Source organism: Peromyscus leucopus, chromosome 7, assembly GCF_004664715.2.
Source record: "Peromyscus leucopus breed LL Stock chromosome 7, UCI_PerLeu_2.1, whole genome shotgun sequence".
NCBI lineage: Eukaryota > Metazoa > Chordata > Mammalia > Rodentia > Cricetidae > Peromyscus > Peromyscus leucopus.
The window spans coordinates 55,760,746-55,785,851 of NC_051069.1; the positions used below are offsets into that span (position 1 = coordinate 55,760,746).

The following is a 25,106-nucleotide window of genomic DNA, read 5'->3' on the forward strand; positions in this document are numbered from 1 at the left end:
TGGCTGCCCACTGCGGCTGCCCAGCGATCCCTAAGGCTTTTCCCCTCCTCACCTCCCCAGGGCTGGGATTATAAGCACATAACAGCACACCCAGGGTAAAGCAGATTTCTGAGTCTGCTTTAATAATAAGATGTCAGGTGGAGAGCAGGTGCATAATGTGAGCCACTAATGACCAGATATGATTTTCTCCCAGTCACATGGAAAAACAAGTAAAACGGCAAAATTAATTTTAACGTACATAATCTGTAATAATGGGTCTTCCTCCATCTCTTACGTCCAGAGTGTCACAACTCACAGCAGCCAGATTGTATCTCATGAACTAAAAAGGCCAGTGTCACTGTACTAAACAGGATGCTTGACCTCTCACACACTTCTACGACACCAAATGCAGTTCTGCTAAGCAGTGTGCATGTCTATCATCCAGCTTTGTAAATGTGACTCTAAAGAAAAGGTCCAAAACAATAAACAGAAACTAAGCAATGCTGCTGGGTTTTTTACTATTTTTTTTGGGGGGGGGGGCACCACCCAGCTCCCAAATAAATCACAAACAGAGACTTAGTCTTAATTATGAATGCCTGGCCTTATCTTGGCTAGTTTCTAGCCAGCTTTCCTTAACTTATGCTGTCTACCTTTTGCCTCTGGGCTTTTCCCGTTCTCTTCCTTCGTAAATCTTACTCTTACTCCGTGACTTGCTGTGTAGCTGGGTGGTTGGGTAGATGGCCCCTGGAGTCCTCCTCCTTCTCTGGCTACTACTTCCACTCACTCCTCAATCTCTTCTCTTCCTCTCTTCCTTCTATTTATCCTCTCTCCTCCCAACCCCACCTACCTCTCTCTCCTGCCTTGCCATTGGCCATTCAGCTCTTTATTAGACCATCAGATGTTTTAGACAAGCACAGTAACACAGCTTCACAGAATTAAACAAATAAAACATAAACAAAAATAACACACCTTAAAATAATATCCTACAACTAAGCAAAGTTTCATTTGCTTGTTTTTTCTACCAAAACTTCCATTAAATATGAATAGCTACCAGTCCTTAGAAATACTAAAATCATTTTTACCAAAGCATTCCACCATCTTTTAGTTATCAATAAGGTATAATCAAATTTGTCTGACTTTTCCTCCTTTGGAGCCTCTTGGGTCCAAACTATCTCGAAAATTGCACTTGCCAACCATTCACACATCACCAGCTGACGTGGACAATGGAACAAGCACGTCTGACTCAAGGCAGCCACCTACCTAAGCCGTACAGAGCGAGTTTTGTGCCTCCTTTCTGTAGCAGAACTGGACTAATGTCAATCTTCTCCACAGACATGGACCGCCCAAAGTGATTCACAAACCCAGCACAGCTTAAAATATCCAGGGCGCAGAGGGCATCTGCCTGTTTGAAAGTTTCAAAGAGCATTGAGTGTGTCCACAGAAATGGATGGTCTAGGTGAGAATCATACCACCTGTCTACGGTTTGAGCGAGCATCACACTCCCACATCAAAAGCACACTCTGCAGACCACAGGTTAAGTGTGTCTTGCTCACAAAACTTGGGATCAAAGTGTTTTCAGATTTGGGGTTTTCTTGACTTTAGAATGTCTGTGCAAATCTTACCAGATGAGAATCCCAAGGTGAAAACTCAAAACCTAAAATGATCTATAACCAAAAACTTATGAGTCTTCACTTTGAGATTTTTTTGTAGCACGTTTAGCTTATTAATTTTTGAATTAAGGACACTAAACCTGTAATTACAAAAACAGATTATGGCAGTGTCTTCTCAAAACAAAATCCCAAAGTTGAGCAGTTGCTACCTTCTTCCAACTACAGATTACCCACAGCAGCTGAAAGCATACAGCAGATGCAAAGCTAATATCTGCTCACTGTCATGATACCTTGGCCATTAAATACAAAGTAAGCTATGAAATAAGTGCCTTGGAGCACGAAGTAGGCCTTTTATACAATGGACTGTTGGGGTTTTCTTGGGGCGGGGGGCACAGAGCATATATAACCACAGACTAAACTAATGACTTAGAGTGACGGAGAAGACACGAAGCTACTTTGTATTAGGACTGCCAGTCTTCCATATCAAACGGAATAAAATAATTAAATCTAGATTTAAAATCCTAAAGAAAAAGATCCTTTTTTATGGTAGGAATCCAGGAGCTCAAGTATGCTGAGAGCTCTGGGTAGGCAGTCACTCCTACTGCCAGCGACTCACTGCTGGCAGACTCCAGAGCAGCCAAAGCAAGGCCCCAGCAGGTCCTGCATCAGGGGCTGGAATTCCAGCTACTACAGGCTGAGGCACGACCACAAGCTCAACGACAACCTGGGCAACTTAATGAGATCTTGTCTCAAAATAAAGAGTAAAAAGAGGGCTGAGGATGGTAGAGTTGTCGCCTGGCATGCATCAGGCCCTGGTTTCCACCCTCAGTATTGCAAGGAGAAAATAGCGTGGCTCTCTCATACAATTCTTACTCCATATTAAAAAACAAACAAACCAACAAAGAAATATAAAAACATCATTAATGATAATAAATTAATTTGACTTCATGGCTCAATTTGACTGCAAATTATTAGAAAAAGGGGGGGATGCTTTGTACTAATTCAGTGTCATTCTTAAGATTCCAACGGAATTTGTAATTACCCCTGTGGGATCATCATGGTTGCCATGGATACTAAACACTGGAATGGAAATGTTGAGATTGCCATCCTGATAGTTCACCCATGGAAACCTTAAAAGAAAACAAAGAAGGAGAGTTTCTGTGAGGGATAAAGGCAGTTTCCCCAAAACTTACCTTCCAAGCAGTAATGCACTAGGCAACTACAAACCCTTCCCTGCACACAATCCCCGCTCAGTGCTGGAAATAAACAGTTAAATTATTATAAAGTATATGAATGTCTAAGAATAGACAGCTGGTAACTGGGAAGTTAACAGGCTTCTCCTTATAGCTCGGAGGAGGGGAGAAACAATCTGCGCTCACACAGTGGTGCTGCTGCTGGCCTTCTGGAATGCAAACCACCAAGATTGGTAGCCTCTCAGCAGCTCCACTGCCTCCCCATCCGCAATGCAGTCCCTGCCCATTCCTTCTCCCAGCCATCAGGCTCCTCTTCGCTGTGACAGTAGGGTGAGCAATTCTACTCTATCTTTCGAAATTTTACCTACATAGGTATAAAAAAGTACACTTTTCCTTCTTACATATGTTAGCACAATATGGCTTTCTGTCCCTGCTTAACCTACTTTGAACTCTTTCCTCAGAGATCCTGGATACAAAGAGCTCCCCTCAGCTTTCTGCCAGCTGCATGTACGCACGTGTAAGGCTTACTGTATAGAGTATAAGCAGGTCCCCACCATCTAGACTCTTTCTGGTCTTGTTTTCCAACCTCAGAGATCATTCCTCCCAACCGCAGCAGCATGGTTATTATCAACCCTTTCAATCTACAACAGAGGTTCTGAACTCTGCCACAAGCTCTAATTAGCTAAGGATCTTTTAAGAAATACCATTGCCCATGCCATACTCCAAGAGACTCCCCAGTTGGCATGGAGACTGGACATGAGCACCTCAGAGTCCTAGGTAACTGTAATGTGCATTGAGAACTGTCTGCCTATACCAGTGTCCATGAGCAAACACTTAGGTCGACTCATCTGCTGCCTTACAAATGAGACAGCTCCTCTTGACAGACATTAGTGCTATTCCATTTCTGTGTACGTTTTAGAAACTAATGGACTTCTTAATCAACAGAAAGAAATATTCACTGGAAATTCAGCCTTAATTTGTGCTGAGCTACAAGTACTCTTCCTTAGTGAACTATGACTTTTAAGTTTGCTCTGGGATTCTTTTGGCATAAATATATTTATTTTTAAGAAGACAAACGTATCAATCTCTTTTTTTTTCTCGCTCCTGGGTTTTGTACATGACCTTTCAAATAAATTCAAACCACAAATAGTTTGTATTATGAAAGAGTGAGTAGCTGATTAGTTAACAGGCCTCTAAGATTTAACATCTTTGTAGGAGTCACTCCCTACAGCAAGGAAAAAGATGCTTTACAAGTCCTCTACCTACAGACTTTCTTTAATACTTAAAGAAGAAAGAAGAAAGAAGAAAGAAGGAAGAAGAAAAAGAAGAAGGAAGAAGAAAGAAGGAGGAGGAGAAAGAGAAAGAAGGAAGAAGGAAGAAGAAAGAAGGAGGAGGAGGAGGCGGCACAAATCATGTCAAAAGATAAAAAATACCACTGGGCAGTGGTGGTGCATGCCTTTGATCCCAGCACTTAAGAGGCAGAGGCAGGCAGATCTCTATGAGTTCAAGGACATCCTGGTCTACATAGAGAGTTCCAGAACACCCAGGGATACACAGAGAAACCTTGTCTAGAAAAAAGAGAGAGAGAGAGAAAGAGAGAGAGAGAAAGAAAGAGAAAAGGAAAGATTTAAAAATACCAAGTTTTAAAATAGAAAAAACAAAACTAAACAAACAAAACCCAGAAGATACCAAAGATGATGAAAAAAATCTAAAAATAAACTTTGGCCCAACAGTAGTTGAGAAATACAAATTAATGAAATGATATACAGAAAATTCAAAGAACTGTATTTACTCTGGGAACTGCCTAGAATGGAGGCAACAGAGATAGTAGGTAATGCGTTGGATGCATCACCATGACACAATCTAGAATCACCTGGGAAGAGTCTCAGCAAAGGGTGGTCTACTGGCTTGTGAACATGTCTGTGGGAAATGTTTATTTACAGTAACTGATAAGGGAAGCTGCAGCCCACTGTGAGCAGCACCATTCCCTAAGTTTAATCCTGGACTGTATGAGACTAGAGAAAGCTAGCTGAGCAGTAAGCACACATGTATTCATTCTCTCTCTGCTCTTGACTGTGGATGCAAAAAGCTACTTGAAGTTCCTACCTTGGCTTTCCCAAAATGATGGACAGTAACCTGGAATTGTAAGACAAATAAACCCTTTTCTCTTAAAGTTGCTTTGTCAGTATTTTGTCACAGCAGTAAGAAACAAAACACAGACATGTATACTATACAGAAATCATACCCAAGAAAACCTTCCCTCAAATGTAAGTGTACTTACCTACTAAAACCAAAGTTGACTGACTGATCACTGATGATCTCAAACTGCACGGGGCGATCACCCATACAGTACTTCCTAAGCAACTCCAAGCAGCTGTGCAGGGTTTTCCTCGAGGGCTTGTTTTCATGGAAAAGATCACCACCTAACAAAATAAAATCCACCTAATCAACAGAAAACAGTGTTAAAACTGGTAAGTTTAAGGTAAAAATTGTTTAAAGTACAGAAGAGATAGATTTCACAGCCTGATGTGATCACTTAAGGCTTCTACTTTAAGAAACCAGTCTTAGCAACATAGTGACATGAGATTACTGGTTCCATTTTAAAAGAGGGGAGGGGCAGCCCAGTGGTGTAGTTGGCCTGCCACAGATGACATCCACAGTAGGCCCTAGGTTCAATCATAGCACAAAAGAATGGAGCTAGACAGAAAGGAACAAAGATTGCTAGTTTTTAATTATTCAGAAGACAAGGAAACAGATCGCTATGGCTGCACTAGTCAAAGGAACTTTAGTATATCAGCTTCGGGGTCAATGAGACTCCCAAAACATAGGGTGGAAAGAAACTGAGGAACACATCCAACATCAACCACTGGCCTCTACATGCACACATGAACACATGTACTCATATACCAAGATGAAATGCACTCTGAAGCACACACACACACACAAGAGCTTTAAAATATCAAGGAATGCCAGGCAGTGGTGTCGTATGCCTTTAATACCAGCACTCGGGAGGCAGAGGCAGGCAGATCTCTAAGTTCAAGGCCAGTCTGGTCTGTATAAAGAATTCTATGACATCCAGAGCTACATAAAGAAACCCTGTCTTGAGGGTACGGGGGATCAAGAAACAAAAGAATAAAATGAGAATAGCTGGATGACAAGGGTCCATATAAAGAGAACTTAAACGTCAAGAATTTAGATTTCAAAAATAAATAGTAAATACAGTAAAAAAAAAAAATCCTGAAAGACAAATATGCATTTGGAAGATCCAGCATGAGAGAGTGTGCAGAGAAGGGAATCAGGAAACGGGGTAGAAATGAACAAAGCAGAAACAGCCAGGCTCAGGGGAGAGGTGTTTTCAGAGCCAGTTACCAAAGAGCATGCTCAGGGTTCTGTGGAAAGGAACAGGCCTCCTCAAGTTTCTCTGACCTAAAGGAAAGGCCCCAGCTTAATATAACATAAAAACAGCAAATTCAGCCAATTTCTAAGGGTTCTACAGCTTCCTATATCCTCTCAAGGTGCAAGTTATGGAGTTCAAATCCACTGGGAAAGACCAAAGACTTAATCTACACTTAGATTAAAACTAAATGAACTTCTCACTGCTAGCAGGACAACAGCCTTAGAACCAAATCAAGAGCATGTCACACCATAAATGGCCAGAGGAAGGGTATTTAAAGGTGGGCATCACAATCATCTCGCTTCAGTGGAATCCAAAGCTGCCTGGGAAAACTGCTTTACCCTCTTCACTGTCTTTCACTCCCGTTACACAGGATAGAGGACACTGCTTTGTACCCTCCCCACAATGATAAGCCGTTTACAAAAGCCAGAGCAAGCACCTGATTATCTCCTAGCAGGCACACATAGCATTCCTTCATTCTTATCCCACAACTGTCATATCATTTTAGGGAGGATCCTAGGAGCCCCTGGGAATTTTAGGGCAAAGACCAACAGCTACTAAGGGGTGACTGGTACAGAGTTAAATTTCTTAGGCATCACACAAAAACACATTACTAAGCAACAGACTTGACTGTCATAGAATTTCTCCCATAGGGGAACAAAATAAGTGATATGTAAACAATAAAGTAATTTCATGAGGCCATAAAAAAAAAAGACAGCATAATGTCACAGAGCACTTGGAGGTATGAAAGAAAATCTCTTCAAAAAGGTAAAATATGGTTGCACATGGTGACAAGTGCCTATAACCCAGCATTTAGGAGGTGGAGAACCAGAATTTCAAAGTTGCAGCCAGCTACAGTATGAGTTCAAAGGCAACATGGACCATGAGACTACCTCAATAAATCCCCATCCCACACACCCCCAAAAGTAAAATGTGAAGTGAGATGTCAACCCTGCCCAAAGCCAGGTGGTAAATCAGAAAAGTTGACTTATAAGGTCATAGAGAAGAACCCACTGGTGTGGACCAGGCAGAGCAACCAGAAACCTGAGCCCTGGGAGGACCAAGGTCAAGTTATAAGGATCCAGACTCCTAGCAGGAACCAGGTAGCATACAATATAAGAATCCAGAGTCCTGGCAGGACCAAGGTCAAGGCATAGCCTTGTATTTGAGTCTGAATCTAGATTCAAATGAAGGCTTCTGAGAAGGTTTTAAGCACAGTGACAGGGTCTGACTGAGGATGACGTTTGCTTTGGCTATGATGCTGAATACACTCAGGAGGCAAGTGTGAAGCAGAAAGACCAACTGGAGTGACTGGAAGCTATGCTGGTATTGTTATGGGCTGGACAGGACAGTGAGGAGGGCTGTAGAACTAACTGCAGGGACACCAGAGGTCTCACACGTTAGCTGAAGGGAATGCTGGGGAGGCAGGGCACCGGTATGTTTATTCTCCTGCTCCCTCCTGGGCTCTGTGGACAGGCATCGGCCTGCTGGGACGCCCCACACGGCAATCTCCAACTCCATCCTGGCGTCACATCAGAGTTCCACACCTTCCCGCACGACAGATTCTCCTTCAGTTAGGTGGTTTTAGCAATGCCACCATCATCCACCCAGGTTCAACAGACTTGACTCATTTTCAAATCCTGGAGTGAATGTATGTACACCTTCTCTTTGTAACTTCTCTCATATTTACTTTCTCTTTTCTACCCCAATACCACCAGTTTTGGGTTTTGTTTTTTTGTTGTTGTTGTTTTTTTTGGACCAAGCTTTGACCTTCATTATTTAAAAAAGCTGCATATTTATTTTGCTTTCTGACTCTGTGCTTGTGCCTTCAACAATTTTCTGCTCCTCAATAAGGAAGCCCACTTGATCCTGTCAGGACACACTTGGCACACATGGACGCACTGGAGGTCCTGCGGACATGCTTCATCTTAGACAACCTCATAAGGACTTTCGGTCTCACAGCACGAACCCCTCGAAGCCTGCCTGGACACACACCACATGCAGATTTAGGTGCTTTCCAACCTTCTTGGTATAAAGGTAAGCAATCCTCTTGCCAGGGGTCCAAGACAGCCTGGTTTTGTTAGAGGCTGTGTTGTAGGAAAGCCTACGGCGAACACCATCAGTTTTTAAAAGCATTAAAATGCTCTCCAATATCTGCTGCAACACCAGGCCACCAGAAGACATTCTACTGCACAGGGCACAAACTGAGTCTAACATTTGCAGCTCTCCTCATTAATACAGTTCAAATACTCTCAGTTCCAGTCTTTCAGCATTTTTTTTTTAATACAGGGTCTCAATCATATAGTTTAAGCTGGCCTCAAAGTCACTTCCTGTCTCCACCCCCTCGTGGCGGGATTAAGGTATGCCACAACACTCAAGTTTTATGTAGTGCTGGGGATCAAACCCAGAATCTTGTGCATGGCACATAAGTACTCTACCAACTGAGCTACATTCTCAGGCCCACAGGCGAGCCAAACCAGTCACCTAACATACTCCATGCTGTCTTACACCTATGCCTTCATTTCTGCTTCACACTGAACGTCCATTCTGTGTCACCCAGCATTAAAGACTGCATTTCCTTCAACACATGTTAAATGTCACCTCCTCAATTAAGCTCATGTGACTAGTCTCAACTAAACACCAATCTCCTCTACCTCTGAAGTCCCAGGAAATGGTGCTTCTGATGGCCTTTCCACAAATAACCCTGTACTTGAATGTTTGGGATTTTTTTGTCTCACATTCCAGTTGGCTATGTGTTCTTTGAAAACTAACAGCCATCTTTTTATTTCAGATAGAAATCGCAACAGGTTAGTATATCATTAAAGACCTTATGTTTCTAAATTTGAAGGCTATTTGTCAAGGCAGTTTCTGTTCCAATTATGAACACAAAGTACTCAAAATTTTAACTGGGCTTTTAGTACATTGATATTTAGCCAGGAAATGTGACTGTGTGAGATTATGCAATTAACTCTAACTTAATGGAAAAGAGCCTGTTACCCAAGGAAGTACAGTAGAGTACACACAAATGTAACCCCAGCTCACTTCATTTTCCAGGGCAAGCCTTAAAATTTCATCAAGTGTCACAAATGTATCATTTCCTCTAACTGCATCTTTCTCCATAAATCCAAGATGAATATCAGTAGCAACCAGGATTTTAAATGTGTCTTCATCATCACTGTATAAAAAAAACAAAATTCAATGCAATTAAAAGGATATTCAAGCAAATGGAGACCTAAACATAAAATAAATACTAGCAATTGTAAAGCAAAATCATTTTTCTAGCCTCAGACTTGGCATGAAAGTTTGCAGTACTCAACAGATCTTTAACATCACAGTTTTTCATTCGGAATTCAATACAGAGCAGATATGAATGACATTTCTAAGTGTTCCCTGTCTGCTCTGAAAATTCATAGCCCTGTTATAACCAGTTTTATACACTCTCAGCTCTGTTCCCTACTTTACTACACAAAAACCCAAAGGCTTTGCTCCCTCATTATCTGACTTACACTTTTCTGGGAAAGTCATTTAAAAGTCTTCCTCTCAGTTTAAGAGTAGATTTTATACTAAAATACTAGTTGCTTACATCCCAAACCCAGAAAACATCTGCCTGACTCTGCTCTCTACAGTTTTTTAATAATTTCACCAAGTAACAAAATAGAGTTGTTTAAATCCAAACAGTTTGATAAAGGTATTTTCATGTGAACCAGTAGCTTAACTGTTACTACTCTCTCTTAACCATTACAACACTCACTAAACTTAGCGTTAAGTTTAGTTCTTTAAGATAATTTCATATCTAAGATCTCATCTCAGTCCCCACATGGAAAGAGGCAGGCATGGTCACTATCTCTGAAGAAGAAAAAGGCCAGACACGGAGATAACTCATTCACCACACAACTAGTAGCAGAAACAAGACAAAAGGGAATTAAAATGTAGGCTATCTCCACTGACTTATCATGCATTCAAAATACAACTCCACGACTCAGAAGCGTCAACAGTTGTGTGCCTGAGTCCTGGCTGTTCCACAAACTTCTCAGCTCACACTGCTACACTCTTCCTGAGTATGTGCATTTTCACATAAATTCTCTCAATTATTATAGTTATACAAATGAAAAACAAAACAAGGCAAGCCCCAAGAATTGCTGACCTTCCTAACAACACACAGCCAGTTTTGACCAAGAACTTGAAACCAGAGGGGAAGATCCCATCCATGTGCAAGCTCCTCCCCCGCAACTTAACTTCTATAGTCCTTTTATTTATTTCCATTTCATTCAAATTAATTCCAACTTACTCAGTACTACAGCAACTTACTCTAAAAGACTAGTTATAGACTCAGCAATTTAAACAAAGCATAAGAGCATGAGTTTTCCTGCACGGCCATGTAATAAACTACTGCAACACACTCCTCTAACAGCTCCATATTATCTTTTTGATAATAAGCACACAATATGCTCTTTTAAGCATGCCAGGCATGTTTTTGGTGATACTTGGTTCATTATTAAGTTCTGTGCTGTTTTTGTTAAAGTGCCAAGTTTTCTCTTAAGGTCATCACAGTTAATATGTCAGGCTTACAGTGGATCTGTGGGACTCATTTTTATGGTAGAGCTCCTCTGGGCCAGGTTCCTCTCCAAGTACCCTGGGGTCCTGTGTTCAGGTATGTCAGAAAAGCCACCCGATTCCAAATTCTAAAAATAAATATTAAAATACACATTTTATAAAGGTTGCATGTATTTCACTAACGTGAGTTCAGCTGCGGGGTAAACTTCTTAAATAAGCACTGGCAATTTTGAGAAAGACTAGTTTTCATCTTCAACGCTTACTATAATTGTTTCATGACCTAAGACTAAGAGAAAGTCATTATCATGACTACTTCTCTCCTGTTTTCCTCATGAGATTGATGTGTAGTAAATCCCTGGACAGAGAGGTTCAAACGTCACTTTACGTGCATAAATTTAAGCTGCAATTACACGGGGCTTTGGAGGAGAGGCCACCACATACACTTAACACTAATAGGGCTTTTATGGGGCAGCCCACATTTAAAGCTAGAATAAATAACCGAACACGTGGTCTGCGTGGAGCAGCTCTCAGAGCCAAGGTGACAGCTCGGAGTGGTCACTGCGAAGCCGGCGCTGCCACCACAGACGACCCCGCACCCGCGGGACTCCGGGCCGGAACGCAGAGCCCGCAGCCCTCCCGGTCCACCCGGCCCACCCGGGCCTTCTTCCTCAACGGCCCCACGCACTCGGGGCTTCCGCCGTGAGCCCCCACGCAAACACCGGAACGAGGCCTAAGTTACCCCAGCCTGGACTCATCAGAGCCCACCAGCGAGACCACAGGTCGTCTCCAGCTCGGAAAACAAGGGCGGGAGTCACCACAACAAGAACACCGCAAGCAGAAACCTGAATTAGGCGCGGGAGAGCCGCGTCCGTCCTTCTCGCGAGATCCATTGATGACGTCGGCGGCACAGGTCTTCCTTAGTCTCTCATTGGCTCCAGAATGGCTCCTCCCCGTAAGGAGCCAATCACAGGCAGCAGAGGGGCGAACCCGGAAACGATGTTCTCTGCGAGGTTCTCTCTGTGGAAGGTGAGGCAGGTGTCCGGAGCGGCGGGGCGGGCAGCCGTGGGTGGCGGGCCACGTCGGAGGTAGCACCGAGGCAGCCTCTTCCATTTGGGATTCGGAAGCCCTCTCCCGCTAGACGAAAGGCCTTTCTTCCCTGCTTCCCCTGACGATCGCCCCAGAATCCCCGCCTCACCACATTTGCCTTGCTTGCTTTGTGTGCTGAGAGAACCGTGAGGAGAGTGCAGTAAAAATAATGTGGAACTTTGAACTAGATCAGACCCCAGCAGGTCCTGGTCTTAAACTGTCAGAATCTCAGCGCAGTCCTCCGAAATGGGGCGTGGGGCTCCATCTCACTGAGATGAGAATCGGAACAGTTCGTATCTCTGAAAATGTAGGGAACACCCTATTCCTTCATAATAGTATGCATCAAGTTTTATACCTTGAATCAGGAGAGACATCTGGATTTTATTTTTAAATTAAATATACCAAAATGATTATATATAGCTTACATCTGAAACAGTAAAGTCAGAATCAGTATGAGTTTTCATAAGGAAAGCTGTGGGAAGGGGGCTGAAACCTGTGCTGTTATATGTTGGTAATGACATGTTAAGCGTTTAATGAACTGACCTGACATATGGTTACTTATTAGAAAATAGTTTAAGATGAAAGGACATGAAAACTGCAAGAAAATAGTTCGGATAGCTCTTTTAAAATATGAGTCTGGTCAAGACCTTACAAACCCCTTAGTGGAATTTAACATTTTACAGTACAGTTACAGGCCCTAAGAAGATACAGTCATGATTTTGGTGTTCTTGTCACTAGCAATGAAGCTTACTAGGACAACAGAATGTTAAACACATGAAATTAAGTAGAAAAAAAAAATCATGAGGAGTATGTATAACTGACTAGTTCCTGTTAGAGGCCATTCAAAGCAAAATTAAATGATAGGTCTTAAGTTCAATGATACAAGTAGTTCTTAATGCAAGTTCCATACAAATGGCACAGAAATCTAAGTTGAAGATGGTGTATCCTCAAAGCGTTAATGGCAGAAAAATATAAGACATAGCACCTCAGAGAACAAACATTAGAGAAATCTTAATTGGCTCAAGAAACAATGAAAGTGGTAACATTTGAAAATAGCAAAGTTCAACAAATATAGGTAAGAGACTGATAAATGGTTTGCAACATAACTTCTCGATTTCTTTAATTGAAGTTTATATTCTGGGTAACTCTTTAAGCTGATGTCAATTTCTGAATTAATGTGGCAGGCTAGCAGAGTAATCATCTCTGCCCGCAGGAGCACTTACATCTTTTAGGACTGGGTGAATTATGACCCTCCTGTGTACTCACTGTACCTGGACTCCATCCATCTTAACATACCTAAATTAATAGAGTCAAATTTAGATAGTTGTAACCACTTAGTAGAAGAAAACATTTTTTTTAAAAAAGATAAAGACTGTAAATGATCATAAATAACAAAACCCTCTGAGGTCCAGTATTTAGTACATCTAATGGGTATTATGAGAAAGCACCAGAGTTATGACAGCGTTTATTTGTCTTGTCTGCAAGGTTGGTATCCATGTTGATGCCTGGTTAACAATGTCTAACACTTACGTTTGTGTTTTCAGATTGGAACGAGTCAAACAATGCAGACATAATTTATCTCAAGAAAGACTGCCATAGTGCTTGAAATGCTTTTTATTTAGAATAGTAGCAAAAATGGAAAAAGAAAAAGTAAGGGATGGTGAAAAACCAGACCCAGAAAACTCTTTGGACTTTTCTGAACAGTTTAATCAGCTTGAATTGTTGGAAACCCATGGACACCTGATTCCTACTGGTACTCAGAGTCTCTGGATAGGCGATTCAGATGAAGATGAGGAGCAAGAGGAAAAACATGAAGAGTGGTATCAATTGCAAGAGAAAAAAATGGAAAAAGATCCAAGCAAATTGCTTCTTTGGGCTGCTGAAAAAAATCGGGTAAAAAAAAAAAAAAAAAAAAAAAACATTACAGAGCTGGAAAAGCATTTGGTTTGGAGTCCAAAGACCTGCCCCCGAACCTCTGTCTTTATCTTTGGGCATATTCCACCATTTCTGACCCTTTCAATTTCTTGTCTTTAAAAATGACAGCTTAATATTTGTCTCATGTAGGAGTGTCGAATGAAATAGTGTGTATAAAAGTGACACACTACATTATAAACTGACTAAGTGTTGGGAGGTTTGGGGGTAATTATAAACAACCCTCTGATTAAATCATTAGGATCACTCTGTAGGTAAGTATAGCTAAGGATAGGTAAGATAGAAATTAACTTAGAGGACAACTCCATCAAGTGTCTAACTGCACTTATTTAGTCCTCACAAAGCCCTACAAGGAAGGCAAGGCATGTTTGCCCAGTCATCCAAAAACAGTACCCAAAATCAGTTCTTCCCACTTGGCCATTTGTACTTAATTTTACTAAGTTCTCCCATGTCTGTGTTGGTAAACTAAAAACTGAAAGGGTTTTACACTTTACAATAGCTTTTTGATCCCAGAGCACAATGTATTCTACCAGAGGTCCATAGACCAGACCTAAGCTTGATGCCCAGTAACATGGCATGTCTGTGAGCTTGTCTGTAGGAGGAGTTGAGCTCTTTAGTCTCTGGGCTGCTGAAGCATCACTTTATTCTACTGTTAAAGGAAGTTTCGTTTTTATTTTTTGGTTCATATACTATGTATATTGATATAATCTGTTATAGGAAGGTTAAATTTGCTTCACAGGTGAAATATACAGTTAAACTGTTTGTTCATCTAGGGCCAAAGCACTGGGTAATAAATGTTTATTAGAGTAGGAGTAATGTATGGTGTGATATTCAGAGAATCATTCTTTTTTTTGGGGGGGAGGTGTTCAAGACAGGGTTTCTCTGTGTAGCTTTGTGCCTTTCCCGGATCTGTAGACCAGGCTGGCCTCGAACTCACAAAGATCCACCTGCCTCTGCCTCCCAAGAGTGCTGGGATTAAAGGCGTGCACCACTGCCATCCGGCCAGAGAATCATTCTCGAGATGCACCTGCATGTAATGAGCTGTAACTTGTTCATCATTAGTTACCTTCTCCCCCTAAAAGAGAATCTTAAAGACTAAAGCCACTGGATGATGTAATTATCTTTGTTGATTGTTTTGCTTTGAGTTGGACATTTTAAAGTTCTCTTTTTCTTCCTTAGCTTGCTACAGTGCAGAGACTACTTTCTGAGAAGGCCACTGAAGTGAACACTAGGGACGAAGATGAGTATACCCCTCTTCACCGAGCAGCCTACAGTGGACACTTAGATATTGTTCGTGAGCTAGTCGCTCAGGGGGCAGATGTTCATGCAGTGACTGTGGATGGCTGGACACCACTGCACAGTGCTTGTAAGTGGAATAACACCAGGGTGGCCTCTTTCTTACTTCAGCACGATGCAGACATCAACGCCCAAACAAAAGGCCTCTTGACCCCTTTGCATCTTGCTGCTGGGAACAGAGACAGCAGGGACACCCTGGAACTCCTCCTGATGAATCGCTACATCAAACCAGGGCTGAAGAACAACTCACAAGAAACTGCTTCCGATATCGCCAGGAGGACAAGCATCTATCACTACCTCTTTGAAATCGTGGAAGGCTGTACAAACTCTTCACCTCCGTCTTAATGGCTCTAGTGATTTTCTTAAGCTTCAAAGTACCAGTGCCTCCTATGTATGAGATGTAAAATACCCCATATACAGAGAGCAGATGTCTCACTACAGAAATTTTGTTGTATGCATCACAGTTTTCTTCCAGGTAACATGCCTAACCTTGATGTCAAATGTATTTGAGAGGAGTTTGGATGCATCTGTGGTGAATGATGCAGAGCTTGTGATTTTTATCAGAGATAACTTTAGCTGGACATGGGTAATACAGAAGCAAAGGATATTTTTTTGGTGCTGATCCAAAAGAAAAGTATTTTTAAATATCCCATACCCTGAGTCTTTGTTCAGTGTTTAGCATACTGACTTGTATTTTTATAAGCTAAGATGACTCCAGATTCTCATCTTCCACTGGTGCAGCTCCGCTGTCTTCTCTGCATCTCCAGCTGCTTTCATTCTAAACAGGAAACACTAACAAATTAGTGACTTCCATCTTTCGAAGTTTCAGAAAATAGTGGAACGTTTAGGTGTTTTGTAAGATGTAGGCCATTTGGAGGAAAGCAGTTTAGGGAGATGTCTAATCTTGAATGTTGTACACTGCCTCCCCCACCACATTCCTCATAATCCTGTGGACAGTCCTACCTCACCCTGGTCAACCCATGTGATCCTTCTTTTATGACCAGTCAGTGTCTCCTCTTAGACATGCACAAAACTGAACCTTGGTCCAGGAGGTTAAAACTGCCCTCCGACGGGTCCACCTATCTCTCTCCCTGCTGGATCGGGCCTTCCTTACCTAGACTCATGAGTTCCAGGAAATGTCCACCACTACCCCCACAGCCCTCATTTTCTACAAGCCATGACGAAGGGACAAGGACTTGGAACGGTGAGGAGTGATTGTCACACAGGACAGACTGACAAGAGGCTGAGGCTTTCTTACAGAAGCAGGCAGTATGGATGGCGACACGGTGTGTAGAAATAGAGTGAGCTCTGACGCTGCAGGAGGCGTGAGTTCTTTTCCACCTTGATAGAACTTCCCGGCATCTGTGGCACACTTTTTCAGACTACATTAACTTTCTCCTCCTGGTGCCTGCAACATAGTTTGTGATGGACTCCCTAGCCCCTCTGTTCCCAAAGGGTCTTCTCACCGTGAGAACTTGGGTCCTAGGGAAAGGCCACTGGGACTCATCCTTGTTGTCAACTTAGACTTGCCTAGGAGATGCACCGCTAGCATGTCTGAAAGGGAGTTTCTAGAAAGATTTAACTGAATCGAGAATACATACCCAGATGTGGATGGCACCATCACATGGGCTCAAGTCCCAGATTAAATAAAAAGGAGAAAGCAAGCTAAGAACCAGTGTTTGTCTCTGCTTCCTCACTAGTACGGTGTGACCAGCTACCTCACACACTGCCACGCCTTCCTCACCAGGTACCTCACACTGCCACGCCTTCCTAACTGGTACGGTGTGACCAGCTACCTCACACACACTACCACGTCTTCCTCACCATGTCGACTGCCTCTTACACCATATGATACATTTTTCCTTAAGGTGGATTTTGTTTTGTTTTGTTTTTTAAGTGTTTGGTCACAGCAAGAAGAAAAGGAACACACTAAAATAGTTGTCCTTTCTAATGTCATTTTTAAATGTTGACCTAATTTTGTCTTTTGGGCTAACCCGTATAACTCTGTCAACTTAGATTAAATAATGATTGTTTAATCAAATATATGTGGAGCTGAAGAGTTGAGTCAGTGTTAAGAGCACTGGCTGCTCTTCCAGAGAATCCAGACTCAATTTCCAGCACCCACATGGAGACTCAACCATCTATAACTCCAGTTCCAGGGAATTTAAAATCCTATTCTGGTTTCCGTGGGCATTGCATGTACCATGTGGTGCACAGACATTTGGCTCTAGCACTATTTGGAAATGGGCTGTATGCCTGCCTTTATCTTACCTTACTGTGTAAATACAGAGCCAAAGAAGCCTCTGTATTTAAAATGTTTAATTTTGGCCTTTTAAGACAGAGTTCTGTGTAACCCAAACTGGCTGTCTATCCAAGGATGATGACCTGGTCCTACCTCCACACTTTCCTTATTCCTAACAGGAGCTGATCTGACTACTCGTTATAGAAAACAATGGGCATATAGAAGTCCATTTTCCCAGAAGTCCATTTTACTTGTTTGTGTCCTTAATTTTCTTTTAACATTTTGGAGACTCCTGTCCACAAAAGGCCCTCACTTTGGGTTCTGTTACATACCTGTACTTTCCAGTTTATGCAGGCTGAATAGCTCAGTTTATAAGCAATCTTTAATCTTAGGGAATTATTCCAAAGAAGTTTAAAGTCTTAAATAACTAGGGGCTTAATTTTGATTAACGTAAATGCTTAAGGAAGAAGTAACTTTTGTTATTGTTCAGTGGAAAAAAATTCATAGGCTCACAGTAAAACTAGTTGGTGTTGACCTTATCAAGTCTGACACAGTTCCAGAGAGTCTTCCAGCCCAAAACCTATCACAGTGATGTGATTTGTGGAATCCTTACACTAGAGATCTGAGGGCATTATTTCTAGTTGATGCTAAAAATAGGACCAAAAGAAGTCTAGAGGCTACCTGAGACACAGCTCTCTTACCAAACCAAGTCTCCAGAGTGACTCCATCACTCATGCACACAAGGATGGATGATTGATAGACTGACAGGGAGATGACAGGTTCTCTTCATCCTACCTGAAGTGGCTCTAGAATCTGTGGAGCTGGCTGTTCTGTAATACGGTCCCCAACTCATCCACAGTGCCTTTTTCTCTAATAAGGGGATGGTATAATCCTGTGGGGTTCCTAAATGTTCATGTAAGACAGAATACGTTCTCTAAATCAACTTGAAATCTGTTAAGTTCAGAAGAGAGAAATGATCAAGTGTAGACACTGGTGGTTTTAATTACTGAAACTTGCCTTTAAAACATCAAATTTTTACTTCTGAGAACCTAAGTAGAACATCTAAGTCAATGCTATTTGTGTAGAAATATAGTATAAGCCTCATAAATAGCTTTAAGGGGATTTTCCTAACAGCCACAATAAGTGACAAACAGCCAAAGTAAGTGACATTAATTTTTAAGAAAACATATATGTAAACCAGTACATCTAAAATGCTCATTTCAACATGATCTGCATAAAAACTGAGGACCGGAGAGACAGCTCAGTTGATTAGGGGTTTACCACCAACCCTGAGAACCTAAGTTCGATTCCTGGGACAAATATGGTGGCAGGAGAAAACTGACTCCCAGAAGCTGTCCTCTCCTGCACACATGCAGATAGCAGACACACACATAAGTGAATGAATAAATAAATGTGTTATTTTTAAATGGACACATTTTGCTTTTCATAGTACATTTTCAAAGTATAGTGTGTTTGTTTTATTGCACATCTTGATTCACACTAGCCAAATTTCCCATCAGCCACACTAGGGTGCTGGCTACTGCATGGAACAGACAGGTTTAGGTACTCAACAGAATCCCTAAAGCAATGGTGGGTCTCATATCAGATATTTACATTATGATTCATAACAGTAGCAAAGTTACAGTTATGAAGTAGCAGCACAGTTTTGTGGTTGGGGTCATCACAACATGAGGAACTGTACTAAAGGGTTGTAGCATTAAGAAGGATGAGAACCACTACTCTGGAGGCTTTGCAGGCTGTAAATGGACAAGCCTGAGATTAAGCCTGTGTTTAATTGTGATTGTATGTGACTTCAGAAAAATAAATACAGGTCTTTCTTTACCTTGTTGAAATATTTCAAGGAATACATGCAAAATAAAATGCTTATTCGTTGCATTCTAGTTGCTTTTGCCGGTATTTCAGGAAGACATGCCTTCCCAACCTAGGCATTTGCATCTTTGAAGACTGATGACAACTCTCCTTTCTCCTGCTCTAGTTTCCTCTCACACATTTCCAGTAAAATTAGCAGCATAGAGCTGCTCTCAATAATTCAAGTAACTGGACTTAAAGAAAAAACTCCTACCCCAGTTTCAAAGGTTCCAGCCATGTATCAAAGGTTTCTTCAACAGAAAAATTAAGGGAATGAACAAAATAAGAAAAAAGGAATAAGCAAACATTTTAAAAGGAAATAATTACAAGGACTGGAGAGAAATGAGATTCTGAGAGAAAATGTACCTGTAGGGAAATGCCAGGTCTTGAATAGGTTATGGCTGTTTGCATCTTCCTGAAGCCCCTCCCCCCCAATTTTCCCCCATTTTAAAGATGGATTCTTGTTAACACAGAGCAAATGAAAAAAAAAATCCATAAAAGCATTCATTTCTGTTTCATCATTTTATTCATTCAAAACGTAGCTTCATTTAGTAGTCCTCAATGTGAATTTAGTGACACACGGCCACATCCTCCAGTCCTCACTGTGGACTCAGGGACACAGCCACATCCTCCAGGCCTCACTGGATTCAATGACATGGCCACATCCTCCAGTCAGTCTCATCTCTGCAGGGAGATTTGTAAGCTTCAGAACAGGCTTAAGGAAAGAGATAGCTCTCCCAGGCTGAATGCAAGCTGCTACTTCTTTTGTTTTTCTTTTCTTTGTGAGTACCACATCCTCAGCATTTCATCTCTATGAGAGGCACGGTAGTTGAAACTGGAAACACTGGAGAATTGTATTGAGCTCAGGAAGGACATGGACCTTTTGAGATACCATGAGCTCCATTTTCACACTTGGCCACCCTAACATGAGGCATTTTAATAATGAAAAAAATGAGGGTCTGGGGAGATGGTTGAGAGGGCAAAGTGCATCCTGTGCAAGCAAAAAGAGCTGAGTTTGGATCCCCAGAACCTGCATAAAACGCTGGGTATGGATCATGATGGCACACACCTGTAATCCCCACACTAGTAAGGCAGAAACAGCAGAACCCTGGAGCTCACTGCATCCAGTCTATCAGAAAAGGCTATTTTCAGGGTAAGTGAGAGACTCTGTCTCAAAAAATAAGGCTGAGTATGACAGAGAAGATATGCTAACTCGACTTCTTAGACGAGGTCACATGCACACACACATAAATTAAAATAAAAGAGACTTTCTTTCCCAAGTTGTTCTTTGTCAGGATGTTTTGTCATGGCAACAGAAATGGAATTAGGGCACTAATTACACACTTTAAAAATCAGATAATCTGCGATTCTACTTTAGATTTCTTATATTTCCTTGATGAACTTGTTTAAATACATTCAAACACCAAGCTAAAACATACTGTTAGGAAAAGAATCCTGCCCAATACAAGGTGTTGTTTGGAAGGAAACATTCCCTACTTCTAATTTTGGCCTCTAGGAAATTTATCCCTTAGGTCAAATGAGTTTATTTTTAGAAAATTCTGATTTCTGTGATTCAATAGAGATCATAGACACATCCTGATTTTCGATAATTTGCATGATTAGAAATGTAAATTTTATTGTGTTACTGAATAAAGTTGCAATGAACTTTACACGGACTTGTCTCTTTGAAAAAGAAAGGGAAGATATTAGCCAACAATAAGTGTATGTTGTTAGTTAGTCTGCCAGAACACAGAATGGAATCCACTCCCTTTCACCCTGGAAACTGCATTCCAACCCCACATCAATGAGCTTACTTGTTTTAACCACCTCACAGAAGTACAATTACACAATAAGAAGTGAATTTCACTTTGTGGCATAAAAACACAAGTAAGCAAAAGTCGTTGCAATGAAAAACAGCTGGTGACTTACACTACCTGGTTTCAGGATTAGCAATGGGACAGCAGTATGAAGCAGAGGGGCATCGTCTCAAGATTAGCAATGGGACAGCAGTATGAAGCAGAGGGGCATCGTCTCAAGATTAGCAATGGACGCAGTATGAGGCAGTGGGGCATCAGTAGGTGGTAGCAGTCAGCAGGATAAAGCCAAATTTTGAGAGCCACTGGTAGTGAAAGTCCATGGAGTATACAGCAGTGACAACTAGAGTTCAGAAGGTCAACCTATCAGGACTAAGGGTTCTGTTAGAGGAAACCATCACGCAAGGCATTATGCGATTACTGCCTTTTGAATGAACTGGCTGTCTCTTATTGTAAACTTCCTGTGCAGTAACAGCTATGAGTCTCCCCATTTACCATGCATCTCCATGTTATGTGTACATGTAATCTCACGATTGCATCTCAGTCTTGGGCACAACTTTCCCTATATATTTGGGATAATTGGACAACTGTCCCCAGCTGCGTTTATTTTTCATTAACATATATCTGGCCAGGGCCATTCTCCAGACATAAAGTATTTCAGCAAAGATGCCTTTTTCCAAGGACAAATGCAGAGAAATAAACATTAGCTCATCTCACCCACAGATAGAGAAAAGAACCACTAACAATTAAATCCTCAACCCCTTACCTTCACTCCAGGTTATTTACACAAGACCTTAAACTTAAGAGATTTACTGCTCACATTCCTGGGATGATGTTTTAGCCATTTGCTAGATACTGAGTTAAGGAAGTTACTTCCCACTGAAGGAAGGAGATTGCCTACATGCTGTGGATATTGCTCTATATAAATAAAACACTGATGGCCAGTGACCAGACAGGAAGTATAGGTGGGACAAGGAAAGAGGAAAATTGGGAAAACAGGAAGAAGGAGGGAGAGACACTGCAGCATGTAAAGATGCCGGTAAGCCACCAGCCACGTGGCAAAGGTATAGATTTATAAAAATGGGTTAATTTAAGATAAAAGAACAGTTAACAAGAAGCCTGCCATGGCCATACAGTTTATAAGTAATATAAGCATCTGAGTGATTATTTTATACATGGATTGTGGGACTGTGGGGCTTGGTGGAACCTGGAGAGAAGCCCTCCAGCTACAAATGGTGCCAACAGCTCGAGTTTCCATCTTAAACTGAGAATATTTAATAACCATTCTAAACAGAGCCAAAACCAGGTTCTTGCTTCTTGTCTCATACGGACAGCTAGATGGTGCAAAACGCAGGTTTGAACACTGGCGGGTTCCTGGCGTTTGTGTTTGACCGGCAGTATGGTGGTAATGAGGTGTCTGCAAGCGGCACATTATGCTGTGTGGTAGATTTAGTCTTTACTAGTATTAAAAAAAAAAAAGCTTTCTGGGCTACATGCTGCTTTGATAAAGGCTTAGACCCACTATTTCTGAGACTTGATGACTCACAGAACTGGCAGAAAATGCCATGTTGGTAAACTGAAATGGGTGGAACAGCAGCCACAGCGCGTTTCAGTTTAGAATACTGCAGTTTAAAGCAATAGATTCACAGTACGTAAGCTTGAAAGAGACAAAAAAAGATAAATTAATATAAAAAAGCCACATAAAGATAAATATTACACAGAGAATCTGGATTGTGTTGTCTTTGGGATTTTTAACTGCAAAAAAACATTTGATTAAAAAAGATGTTGAATTAAACCAATATGTATATTTTAAAGGTACCTTGACTTCAAAATTTGGATTTAAGAATATGTTGCTTTGGAAAAGAGGTTCTGCTTTTGTTTCCACAGAAAGCCAGAGGCTGCGGATTTGTTCCAGATTAAGATACATCAGGTTTCACCAGCCAAGACCCCCTGAAAGGTCTTCGATGACACCATGACCATGGATGATCTAACATCCAGAGTGGTTTCAAGGCAACTGGTTCACACAATACAGCCTCATGGACTACCCCATAGGCCTAAAATTTTGTGTCCCCATAAGATACAGTGCCCCCTCCAGCAGGAGTAGTAAGAGATGCTACGCCCAAATTCCCAAATATACCAAGCTGGCTTTAGAGGTGGAATTGGCTCACTCCCCCTCTAAACCCAGACATATTGTTTTAAAAAAAATGGTTAAGAGAATCTTGTGTCCCAAATCACAAGAGCCCTCTGGTGTGGGACAGAGAAAAACCAATATTTTTATTTAAAACAGGTTGATTATAAATGTGATCTCTTTCTAAAAAAGAAAAGGGGATATGATATAGATATATAGGAGGATATAGAGATGATAAGATAAAAGGGTAGATTAATGAACCTACTTTTAAAGAACAACTTGTTTAAAATGTTTTACATTGGTATAGATTTTAGTTTATGTTTAAAATGTTTTACATTGGTATAAATTTTAGTTTATTGATACAAACTTGCCGGGCGGTGGTGGCACACACTTTAATCCCAGCACTTGGGAGGCAGAGGCAGGTAGATCTCTGTGACTTCGAGGCCAGCCTGGACTACCAAGCAAGTTCCAGGAAAGGCGCAAAGCTACACAGAGAAACCCTGTCTCGAAAAACCAAAAAAAAAATACAGACTTGAAGTTAATTTTGTTATACTGTGTGTGTATATATATATATTTCTATTCTTGTTTAAGGTATTATGTTTATGTAACTCATTTAAAATTGTAATGGATAATTAAAAATAGATTAATAATTAGTCATCTATGATAATCATATTTGTAGTCATGTTAGTTAAGTCTTCTAGGTATACATAGATATATTTCAGATAGATAGGTAATCTTCAAACACTTCATAGACCTAGAGAATATGGCATTTAAATAACTTAGAATTCTGTTGACGTGAGACACAATTGCTCCTGGCTGCACCAATTTGATCTGGAGAGAATGTTGGGCTTCTAAGACATTTCCATTTGGAAGTTTGTCTTCTTGGCACAAAATGGCGTACTGGGCAAAGAACTGCCCTTGCCTTGATGGCTGACAGTACGAATACAATGCTGTCCTTTCTGCACAAGCGGGACACAAGGAAAGCGACCACTGTGCTCTGCCAAGACAGGGTAAGATGGTCTTTCAGAATTCCTGCTTATGAAAATGGTCTGTCATATAATCTAGGCCTGTAGCCAATTTGAATGCACCAATAATGCTGAGAAACAGATGACTGTCCAGGCTGCCAGCTGTCTTGGTCTACTCTTGCAAGATTCCCGAAAGTTGCTTGCATCCATCTACCATTTCTCAGGTACCATTATGTTCCTTCTCAGGTCCTTGATGTGGTTAAAGACTAGATAGTTGTAATTTCCTCAGTTATGATAAAAGATAAGTTAGATATAAAACCTTAAACTCACAAATATAAGATATATAGGACATCTTCTTTAATATTGTAACTGTAATTCTTGCTCAATAATTGTTTTGTTATATGTAATTTTACCATGTTAAAGTTAAAACCTTCCTTTTTAAAAAAAAAGAAGAAAAGGGCAAGTGCTGTGGATATCGCTCTATATAAATAAAACACTGATGGCCAGTGACCAGACAGGAAGTATAGGCAGGACAAGGAGAGAGGAGAATTGGGGAAACAGAAAGAAGGGGGAGAGACACTGCAGCACGCCAGGACAAGCAGCATGTAAAGACGCCGGTAAGCCACCAGCCACGTGGCAAGGTATAGATTTATAAAAATGGGTTAATTTAAGATAAAAGAACAGTTAACAAGAAGCCTGCCACGGCCATACAGTTTATAAGTAATATAACCATCTGAGTGATTATTTTATACATGGATTGTGGGACTGTGGGGTTTGGTGGAACCTGGAGAGAAGCCCTCCAGCAACACCTACAAGGCCAAACAAGCAATAGGTGCCAAGCTTCTTTCTTGTGCAAATTAAGTTTTTATTCCTCCTCAGCCAGGTGCTGTTCCTAGATTTTCTCCTCAGCAATTACTCTGAGTGAACGTGCTTTTTTTAATCAAATACTACATGTTCTTACATAGGTTGTTTAGCCACCTATCAATGTCCCCCTCCCTATCAGAAAGCAGCTGCAGCTGGGATGAGCGGGAAAAGTGGCACCAA

The 25,106-nt window shown here is 41.3% G+C and overlaps 2 protein-coding genes and 1 pseudogene across 6 annotated transcripts in view; 1 reads left to right on the top strand and 2 right to left on the bottom strand.

Annotated features, from left to right (window-relative positions):
• Positions 1-11,635, bottom strand: part of Mre11 (MRE11 homolog, double strand break repair nuclease) — a 48,188-nt gene extending 36,553 nt beyond the window's left edge. Inside the window, exons 1-6 of one of the 4 annotated variants that reach the window (XM_028859579.2) lie at positions 11,573-11,635; positions 10,746-10,858; positions 9,219-9,351; positions 5,064-5,224; positions 2,632-2,719; positions 1,240-1,381 (exon numbers count right to left, since the gene is read on the bottom strand). In XM_028859579.2, coding sequence (XP_028715412.1) covers positions 1,240-1,381; positions 2,632-2,719; positions 5,064-5,224; positions 9,219-9,351; positions 10,746-10,858; positions 11,573-11,620 — 685 coding nt within the window. In that variant the 5' untranslated portion in view covers positions 11,621-11,635. Of the gene's footprint in view, positions 1-1,239; positions 1,382-2,631; positions 2,720-5,063; positions 5,225-9,218; positions 9,352-10,745; positions 10,859-11,415 lie in introns of those variants that run through there. The other 3 variants (XM_028859580.2, XM_028859581.2, XM_028859582.2) reach the window with 3 other exon arrangements.
• LOC114685001 lies at positions 6,024-9,212 on the bottom strand (annotated as a pseudogene).
• A 14-nt stretch (positions 11,636-11,649) lies between the features above and the next one.
• On the top strand, positions 11,650-17,085 carry Ankrd49 (ankyrin repeat domain 49). Of its 2 annotated transcripts, none has more exons than XM_028859584.2 (3): positions 11,650-11,756; positions 13,361-13,709; positions 14,928-17,085. In XM_028859584.2, exons 2-3 carry the CDS (start codon positions 13,452-13,454, stop codon positions 15,387-15,389), a joined length of 720 nt encoding a protein of 239 aa, XP_028715417.1. In that variant the 5' UTR covers positions 11,650-11,756; positions 13,361-13,451; the 3' UTR covers positions 15,390-17,085. The 2 variants fall into 2 exon arrangements, with proteins under 2 accessions (XP_028715417.1, XP_028715418.1); XM_028859585.2 differs by lacking the exon at positions 11,650-11,756 and adding an exon at positions 11,770-12,891.
• The last annotated feature ends 8,021 nt before the right edge of the window (positions 17,086-25,106 follow it).